The 10,358-nt window shown below is 42.9% G+C and overlaps 1 protein-coding gene across 1 annotated transcript in view; it reads left to right on the top strand.

Moving 5' to 3' along the window:
• Positions 1-10,153, top strand: part of LOC310762769 (putative lysosomal acid lipase/cholesteryl ester hydrolase) — a 43,377-nt gene extending 33,224 nt beyond the window's left edge. Inside the window, exons 3-4 of the mRNA XM_083614275.1 lie at positions 8,130-8,201; positions 9,564-10,153. Of these exons, the coding sequence (XP_083470401.1) occupies positions 8,130-8,201; positions 9,564-9,797 (306 nt within the window). The 3' untranslated portion in view covers positions 9,798-10,153. The remainder of the gene's footprint in view (positions 1-8,129; positions 8,202-9,563) is intronic.
• The last annotated feature ends 205 nt before the right edge of the window (positions 10,154-10,358 follow it).

The raw sequence follows: 10,358 nt of genomic DNA on the forward strand, positions 1-10,358 counted from the left end.
TATGGAAACCTATGGAGAAGCATCATGAATAACAATCTCTGTGTAAGTTTCCTACATATTCCTACTTAGTAATGTTTCCCATAAAAGTAATGTTTCAAAGCTGCTATGGACTGACAAAAAGTGATATATGGAGTATAATAATCCCTATACACATTAACTGTGTTTTTTGTTTGCTTTGGTTTACCTGAGCCAACAGAGTTTGCTTTGGTTTACCTGAGTTTCCCAGTCTGGGTGTAACAGGAAGCTGTAGTTTAACAACCCCTTGCATTAAGACCCCCAAGAGAAGAGAGAAAAGTGTAGGCTGAGTGTGGGTACCTTGTTTGAGGGGTCCAGGAGGTTGAAGTCCATGGGGGACTGATGGGCCAATACACTTCTCCCAAGCCTGTGTTGGGTTGTGGAACCCAGTCCATGTCAGGGGTGACTCAGCACAAGATCCACCCGACCAGGTTTCTATCAGATAGCGGGCAGGCTGCCTTTATGCTGGATACTTGCCCAGTGCCTTGGCCATACCTACTCTTTCCTATAATCAATAAAGTTGTGGTGTAATTCAACCCAGTACCAGTCTCGGTGTCCATTCTTTAGGCACTCCCTGTACTGGTCATGGCCATCATCTGCCTGTGATGGCAAACACTTCTTCACAGGCCTTACAATACTGTGGACTTTACTATTTTTGTGAGCTAAATTTGTATTCTTCAGTATTTATCAAGACTACATTGGTTGTTATATTCATTTTGCTTCTATTTCTGTTTCTATTTTCCATCGTGTTTCATAGCATTCATTGCATTTTCAACCATGCCACAACTCACCCAGAAGATAAAAATATTCTTTGGATTGGCACCACTAGTCACCGTGAATTATTTTCCCAACCCGATAGCAACTAAGCTCCTTCAGATTTCTGACAACACGATCAAAGTATGCATTTTGTACCCATCATTTGACCTGAGACCATTTGTCATTCTCTTGGACACCTAAACTAGCTAATGCTGCAACTTGGTATCAGGGTGTTGTATTAACTACTCTGTACCCAGGACTATCAGTATTTTGTAGTAAAAAATGAGGTGCCCATTTTCCCATCTTGCTGTGTCCTGGGTGCCAGCAGAAAGTATCTGCTGTGGGTAACGAACAAAGGGGTGCTGGTATAAGAACAACCCTCATACCTATGTTTGCATTCAGGGCCCAGGGTTTGGTACAGGTAACTCCGCATTTATGCATGCTCTATTTGAGTGTGGCCATGCACCCAAGGAACCCGCAAGTGGATCTCAGAAATGGGGAGCACCCCGAGAGTCCTCCTGGCTTGCGAGTAGACCCTTCCCAGCGCCTGAAGAGGATACTCTTCAGGCTCTGGGGAGGGTCTCCTTGAGAGCAGGAGGCCTCCCTGCTTAACAGCTGGCGTATGGAGTAGCTCAGCAGCAGACAGGCTGACAGGCTAACAGGCAGGGAAGGTTCTTCCCCATGCTCAGCTGATCTCATACAGATGACTCCCCATTTTACACAATTTCACTGATGTGTGTGGGGGTGCATAATGTAACCCCCTCATAAATAGAGAGTCACCTGTACAAGCTTACAGTTCCTGCTGATGGGGAAGATCCATGAGGATCTTGACAGTATGGTGGCATTTAACCCTTTTTTCTGGACTCAAAAATACTTGGAGCCTGTTTGGTTGGGGTCCTGAGTTGGCCAGTGCTCCGCTCCTCCTGCTTTGAGCTCAGTGACCCATTCCACAACATTGTAACACGGTCAGTTTTATTCCCAGATTAGAGTCCTGTTGGTGGGAGGATTGAGAATGAGCAATTTTGGGTTGTTTAAAGCCACCTGGTGGCTCAGGGGATATTTGATCACCTTGGGGGCTTTATGATTCACAGCTCACGCTTGGCTGTTTGCTACACTACTTCTACCCTTGGCAAAAGCAGACTGAATGCTCCTTTCACATTCCTTGGAAGGGCGCCAGTTGCACATTGCATACATGGCAAGATGCACTTAAACTCTTAGACAGCTGTAAGTAATTTCTATGCTGCCCTTCAGGTAGAGAACAGGGTGGTTTACAATATAAAACCACAAAAATACATACCATAATAACAAACAAAAACAAAACACCATTTAAAAGGCCATAGATTGTTTAAGGGGTATTCTGGCACCAACAAGCCAACCCACATAAATGATACATCCGGAATCAATAAAGTTTTGGCCAATTTCTAAAATCCCATAATTTTGTCTTGTCCAGTTTGTTCCCTTTTGGGGCTGAGGCCTTGCTTGGTGGTGGTGGTGGTGGGGTCACTGTGAGTGGGCAATATTTTTTGTGGTATTTTGTTGCTACTTGATATTACTTGATATTATTAGATATTAGACATTAAAGGTAAAGGTAAAGGTACCCCTGCCCGTACGGGCCAGTCTTGACAGACTCTAGGGTTGTGCGCTCATCTCACTCTAGAGGCCGGGAGCCAGTGCTGTCCGCAGACACTTCCGGGTCACGTGGCCAGCATGACAAAGCTGCTCTGGCGAACCGGCACCAGAGCAGCACACACGGAAACGTCGTTTACCTTCCCGGTATAAAGCGGTACCTATTTATCTACTTGCACTTAAGGGTGCTTTTGAACTGCTAGGTGGGCAGGAGCTGGGACCGAACGACGGGAGCTCACCCCGCCGCGGGGATTCGAACCGCCGACCATGCGATCGGCAAGTCCTAGGCGCTGAGGTTTTACCCACAGCGCCACCCGCGTCCCTATTAGACGTATCTCTAGGAAAACAGGCTTGAATAACAAAATGACCTATGTACTCATGTGAGTAGTCATCCAAAGTAAAGGGACCCCTGACCATTAGGTCCAGTCGTGACCGACTCTGGGGTTGCGGCACTCATCTCGCTTTACTGGCCGAGGGAGCTGGTGTACAGCTTCCAGGTCATGTGGCCAGCATGACTAAGCCGCTTCTGGCGAACCAGAGCAGCACACGGAAATGCCGTTTACCTTCCTGCTGGAGCGGTACCTATTTATCTACTTGCACTTTGACGTGCTTTCAAGCTGCTAGATTGGCAGGAGCAGGGACCAAGCAACGGGAGCTCACACCATCGCAGGGATTCGAACCGCCGACCTTCTGATCGGCAAGTCCTAGGCTCTGTGGTTTAACCCACAGCGCCACCAGTGTCCAAATCAGCATAGCTTGGGCAAAGTCAGCCATTCTGGTTGAAAATGGCACCTGCATTCAAACATTGATGAAGACCCCCCACCCCCACATGGGAATCCTTATGCCAAGTTGGCAACAATATCTCTAGAGGTGACCAAACCTGTGACCAAAAAATGGGTGGTCTGTGTATGATGACTATAAATTAAAAGATGGACTTGTTGATGGTGTCTCATTCGCTGGGTGCAACTTGCAAGGGAAGGGTAGTCTTCGCTACAACTTGTAGTTTTTATTTATACATTTGCTCCTTTTGGATTTTTGTTTTGTCCCTAGTTAGGGGTCGCAATGCTTCCCCTGCAGGTGTCTTAGTTTTGCTGAGATCCATTAATGTGCAATGGAGCCATTAAGAGTTACAAGAAGGCTGTGACATCCTTGCCACAATGATGCAACATGTCTATAGCTAAGAGCATTCCTGAGTTCATAGTTCCTGATTAGTCCTGGAGTGCCCCTTAACTATGCTTGGTAACACAATTGGACATGACATTGGAGCAGGGTGGGGTGAATTCATGTCAAACAGGAGGAATATACACAATGCAGTAGCCCAATGCAGCAATGGATCTTATTTGTCATGTCTGAATTGGTCTTAGTTGTACTGTATAATGAAAAGTATTATAGTCAGGGCTATAATCCTGTGCATAGTTACCTGGGAGTAAGCCTGGCTGAACACAGTACAATTTACTTTTTAGTAAATGTGCATAGGATTGCACTGTAAGTATTTTGGAATGTACAAAGTAAAAATGAATTTATTTTGTGGAGCAGTTACATGCTTTGCTCTAAGCGAATTTCCCTCTTGTTTGGTAACACAATATTGGGACTGGCAACTAGTTTAGAGTGTTAAGCTGATCTCCATAAAGAGGTTCATGTAACTACTACTTAAACAAGGATTCTTGCATGATATCCAGATTATGAGCTCTGGTGCACTGCTTTTCTTCAAACAAACCAAATGGAAGTGAAGTGGCTGTTGCACTTTGTGATAAATTTGGCTAAGCGTTTTGCTCTTTCATACAGAGTCAAATCGAAGTATACGTATCTCACTCGCCAGCTGGGTCATCGGTTCAAAACATACTTCACTGGAGTCAGGTAGAATATTTAACAAATGTATTTAACAAATATATTTTGCTTTTATGCTAAAGGATTTAAAGCCAAATAAGATTTTTGGGTTTTTAAAGTTACCAAACAGCAGTATTTCACCAGCAACAGATATAATCATTCCCCCAGTGGATTTTTTTTAAAATTGAAAATATATTTCCTCTGTATGTAGATGAACATATATTAATTTTCTGTGGTATTTTGTTGACATGTGTTTTAATAAATAACCCAGGTGTTGTTAGTGCAACTGCAACCTCTGCCAACCTGCTTGGACTACAACTCCCATCAGCCAGGCCACGCTGGCTGGGGTTGATGAGAATTGTAGTCCAGAACATCTGGAGGACTCCAGGCTAGTGAAGGCTGTGTGTTGTAGCATAAGGCAGGCCAAGAAGGGCTATGATTTGGGAGTACATGGTCTTGAATGTAGTCACTGGTAACATTTGCATGGCCCTGGGAAAAGAACAGGGTTGGGGAATCCTTCTGACACCACAGGGCAGTTTTTTATCAGGATTAGTTTCATACCGGTGGAGTACAGGATCAGGTTTAAGGTGCTAATTTTAACCTTTAAAGCCCTATACGGCCTAGGACCCTCGTACCTACGGAACCACCTCTCCTGGTATGTCCCACAGAGGACTTTACGGTCTTCAAACAAAAACATCCTGGAGGTCCCAGGCCACAGAGAGGCTAGGCTGGCCTCAACCACGGCAAGGGCTTTTTTGGCTGTGGCTCCGATCTGGTGGAACGTTCTGTCACAAGAGACTAGGGCCCTGCGGGACTTGACATCTTTCCATAGGGCCTGCAAGACAGAGCTGTTCCACCAGGCCTTTGGCCAAGGCACAGCCTGACCCCCTCCTTTGGTAATTCTTCACAGAACTCTAGCCCAATGGTTGCCATCAATTTGATTTGAACTGATTTTATAATGAATTGATTTTAGAATGCTGTATTACTTTACTGTTGTTAGCTTCAGCTGGGGAGGGCGGGATATAAATAAAATATTATTATTATTATCATAGGCCACAGTTAACAGCAGGGTGGGGCCGCCTACCTGTCAATTACCTGATGTAACAATGGAGGATTTCAATGCATGTTGCAAGTTGCAGCAAGTCCCTCCCTTTAGTGTTAGTTGGGGATTCTGATGCAAACCTCTTGCTGATTTGTTTTCCCAAGTCTTTCAATGAAAACGCCTCTCTGAGCTGCAATCTCAGCTGGTTAGTAGGTGGGAGTCTTTGGAGAAAGTGTGTGGGCCAACCTGGGTCCCCTGGCAGAATAAGGTTGTCTTGTGGAGTGAAAGTTCCTGATCTCTGCAATATATTTCACTTCTGCACAAGGGGTTACCCGAGCTACTTATCCATGTAATCTAGCTGCCGGGAGGAGAAAGGAAAATTCAGATTACATGACAAAAGAAATTTGCAGCCCATAAATTAAATGGGAATTACTTCCAAGTAAGTGTAAATTAGACAACTCCTAAGTGGCAGTATATCTCACCATCATTCTCACAACAGCAAGTCAGTTAAGAATGAATAGTCTAGAAAAACTTCAAAAGCTGAAATGATACCAGTGGCTTTTCAATGGCTTTGCAAATCTTTCTTTGGATGTTTACAACATTGTTCTGCTCCCTAAAGGGAGGAGGTTAAACATTATTGCATAGCCTGAGTTACAGCATGACTATTGATTCATTCACTAATTCCTGTTTATGTTGGGAAATTCAAGCCCTTCTCATGAGAAGCTGGCAGCCATCCCAGGCACCCGGCTTGATTCCCTGTTGACCTCCCTGGCTGCATTCCCCAGCATACGCAGGCAAGGTCTTGATCAGCGATTCTTCTCAAACGTGAGAAGAACACACCCCCTCTTCCCCTGCCCCCCCCAGGCAGGGGAAAGAGATAGACAGAAACGTATTTACATGCTTTTATTTCTGTCTTTGCAGCATTACAAAAAACATGACTGCTCTCTCCAAACTCCAGCAGTGTTGTGACAAACACTTCCTGTACATCCCGGACAGGAATAAACGGAAGAGCTCATATTTCACTCTGAGCTAATTCCGGTGCTTCGCACTGTGAAATGACTGTCCCTCTTTTTCCCACGAACAGTCCCAACATTCCCATCATGTTTACATTTCAAGCTAGGACTTTGCAGCAGCATTGCTTCATTATCGTAACAGTTTATGCCCCGGGGATATTCTAGATCCACTTCAGTTGGGGTTTAGGCCCAGTTTTGGCACAGAAGCTGCTTTGGTTGCCTGATATGATGACTTCTGTTGGAGCTAGACAGGGGAAATGTGTCCCTATTAATTCTCCTGGACCTCTCAATGACTTTTGATACCATTGACCATGGTGTCTTTTTGGAGCGGCTCTGTGAGTTGGGGCTAAGCAGCACTGCTTTGCAGTGGTTCTGGTCCTACTTGCATGGTGATTCTTGGGAAGTGCTATTTGGTCCTGTGGATCCTTCAATGTGGGGTTCCTTAAGGTTCGATTTTTTCCTGCATGGGATACATTCCCACTGAAGGAGCAAGTACATCACTTAGGGGTACTTCTGGATCCTTTGCTGTCACATGAGGCTCCGGTAGTTTTGGTGGTGAGGAGTGTCTTCCATTAGCTTCAACTGATGGCCCAGCTGTGCCCCTATCTGGGCAGGGATAGCCTAACTTCAGTTGTCTATGCTCTGGTCTTCTTCCATCTGCCTTGCCCCACCCCCCAGCCCTGGAAGTCCTCATAAGGAAGCAGTGCCTGGAGGAAGAACTGTGACGGGAGAGACTTCATCAGGCAAGGCCTTCTTCCACCTGCCTTGCCCTCCCTCCAGTCTCTGCTTCTCAAGTTGTATTGTATTATTTTACGCACTATGGCTTGCTGTTGTTTTATTGATTATAGTTTAGAAATTATTTATTGTAATTGTTAAGGGTGGATTTCTGTTTAATTTTTATATGCTGATATTTAATATTGTTCTATACTATTCTAATGAATATTGAATATTACTTTATTTGACTTAGGTTGCATATTTTAAAGTTATGTTTTATTATCACATTTTTGTATTGCATTAGATTGTATAATTAGAATGTATTAGATTGCATTATTAGATTGCATTAGAATGCATACATTCTTTGTTTCTTCAGCTTGTAAACTGCCTTGAGTATTGTAAGATAGAAAGACGGTATACAAATTAAAAGATGATGATGATGGTAACCTATAGGTTACAATCCTGCAACGTTACACCTGGGGATGCCTTTGAAGACAGTTCAGAAACTTCAGTGGGTGCAGAATTCAGCAGCCAGTTTGCACACTGGGGCAAAACAGTTTGGGCAGATAACACCAATCCTGGCCCAACTGCAATGGCTGCCAGTCGGTTTCTGGATCTAATTCATGGTACTGGTTTTGACCTATAAGGCCTTGAAGTGACTCAGTACCACTATACTCAAGGATTGCCTCTCCCCATAGGAACGGACCCAGACCCTGAAACCATCATCTGAGACCCTTCTTCATGTGTCCCGTCCACAAAAAGTCTGGAGGATGGCAACATGAGAACAGGCCTTTTTTGTGATGAATCCACACTTGTTGAATGCTTTCTCCTAGGCGGCTCATTACTTACCTTTAGGCACCAGGCAAAAACTTCCCTCTTCTCCCAGGCTTTTGGCTAATTACATCACCGATGGCCTTTTAAACTGTGTGTGTGTGTGTGTGTGTGTGTGTTTGTTCCTTTGTTTTTATGTTATGTGTTTTTGTGCTTTTGTATTGTAAACTGAACTGTGTTCCTTGGATGAAGGGTGGTATAGAATTATTATTATTATTATTATCATCGTCGTCGTCGTCATCGTCATCATCACCACCATCATATTCCCATTTGATTTTTCAAAATATGGTACACCTCTTTTTCAGTGTAAGAAGACTGGGAAGTTCAAAGGCTTTGACTGGGGAAGCAAGGAAGAAAACATGGCTCACCACAATCAGGTAAGAATTTCTCATTATTTGCATTTCTTTCTCTCTCTCTCTCTGCTTATATGAGGGTAGATACTGGTAAGGCTTGGCCATAGCTACTGGTGGGAAAAGCTGCTATTCGTATAACACATGGTGGATAATATGAAGTTCCAATGCAAAACATGAACGTCAAGAGTTATAAACTTAAATGAAGTTTATAACCAGGCTGTATATATGTACATACAGAAAACATAATGGTTGTGATGCCCATAAATATGTTAGCAAAATCTATATTTAATTCCATAAACTGAACATATATCAAAAGAATATAACCACACCATGTGAAAAACTATGTAGTAATCTGAATAAAATGAAGCTTTTTGTACAGTGCATGAGGTGTTTTTATACTTCTTCCATCATATTCTTTAGATAATTTAAATGCCTGCATAAGATGTTCATAATGTCCTTCAATCAGACTTTCTGGATAAGTGAAATGCAAAATGCATTTTGGTGTTCTATGCTTCTCCAGTGGACTATTTTGTTATGCAGCATCATTTATGTATAAGTTCAGTCTCTCACTTTAATTTATTTTTATAAAAAGAATGTACAGTGTTTAAGAACAGCTTAGTTTGTGAACAACTTGGATTAAGAACGCTGCAAACCCGGAAGTAGGTGTTTTGGTTTGTGAACTTTGCCTTGGAATAAGAACATGTTCCGCTTCCTGTTGAGTGTGTTCCATTTGTAAATTGAGTCCCCCCCTGCTATGGGAAAGCACGCCTTGGTTTAAGAATGGACTTCTGGAATGGATTAAGTTCGTAAACCAAGGTACCACTGTGATTAAATTCCAAATACAGGCAATGACCAATTTAAGCACTTTTCATTGACTCGTGACTGTGCACACGCACATTGCGCCAAACCTGGACATCACTAGAAAAATGCAAAAATGGCCATAAAAGAGCCCAGAAAGTAAAAAAAGAGGCACAAAACAATGCCAAGCAATCCTAGGAGCCCTTGCACTGACCGTCAAGGCATGTGGAGAGTTGAAGTTTGAGCAAGGAGGTTTAGAGGGAGCAATTATGGTGGAATTTGGCAGTGTTTGGAGATTATGCATAATGGCCAGACAATGTACAAAGGTCACTCAATCTATGCACATTCCACTAGGCCTGCTGGAGCCTTTATATATATTAACCAGGAAATGTGCACAATTTCCTCTTCATGGATTATGTGCACATTCTCTATGATGCCTTGTAAATCTGCACAATTGTCCAGTTGTTATGCACATTAACTGCTCAATTTATATTCTCCTTATATGTGTGTTTGTTTTGATCAGGAAGTTTTTGCAGAGTCCTAAGCTACAAACTATTTTTTAAACGGTTATTTCCCCCTCTCTTTTAGGAAACAGCACCTTCCTATGAAATTAAACAAATGACTATTCCAACAGCTCTCTGGAGCAGTGGAAACGACTTGCTTTCAACCCCAAAGGATGTTGCCTGGTTGCTGCCTCAGGTCCCAAACTTATTTTACCACAAGTTTATTCCTGACTGGGAACACATGGATTTCTTCTTGGGCCTTGATGCCCCACAGCGCTTGTATGAAGAGATAATTGAGTTTATGCAGAATTATGAGTGAGTTTGGGATCCTGAAATAGTCCCCCAAGAAACCAGCACTATGAGTCTGTGATGATGAGTGAAACTGCTACTACTTTGAAAAATTCACCATGGAAAGAAATCCCTATGTTTATAAATGCAAACACTATTACTAAGCTGTCTATGCAAAGTACGGAAATCCCTCAGGAAATAACATTTATGCACCACATATAATTATCTAAACCCATGCATCTTTAGTGGAGGTATTTCCTGTTTTCCCTCTTTCACTACAACTTATTCACAAAGCTTCCCAAGCTACAAAAAAGTGGATAAAATAAAAAAGGAAGCCTTTAGACCCAATTTTGCCCCTTCTAAACTCAGACAGAGGTTTTACAAGTCTCCTTTTTCATTCACAAAAAACCATGTCTCTCAGCTGTGTGACTCTTTCTTCAGCCTCTTCAAAGGCCCCTGAAATTATCCATTTATTTATGTTAATTCTGGGGTCTTTCAAACTAAATCTCCTTTTCCCTTTTCTTCAGTTTCTTCCGAAAGCCCACCTCTTAATCCATATATAAATAAAAGTAAATTACACCTGCTCCAGTTT

The sequence above is a fragment of the Podarcis filfolensis genome, assembly GCF_964270895.1.
Source record: "Podarcis filfolensis genome assembly, chromosome: 5".
Taxonomy (NCBI): domain Eukaryota; kingdom Metazoa; phylum Chordata; class Lepidosauria; order Squamata; family Lacertidae; genus Podarcis; species Podarcis filfolensis.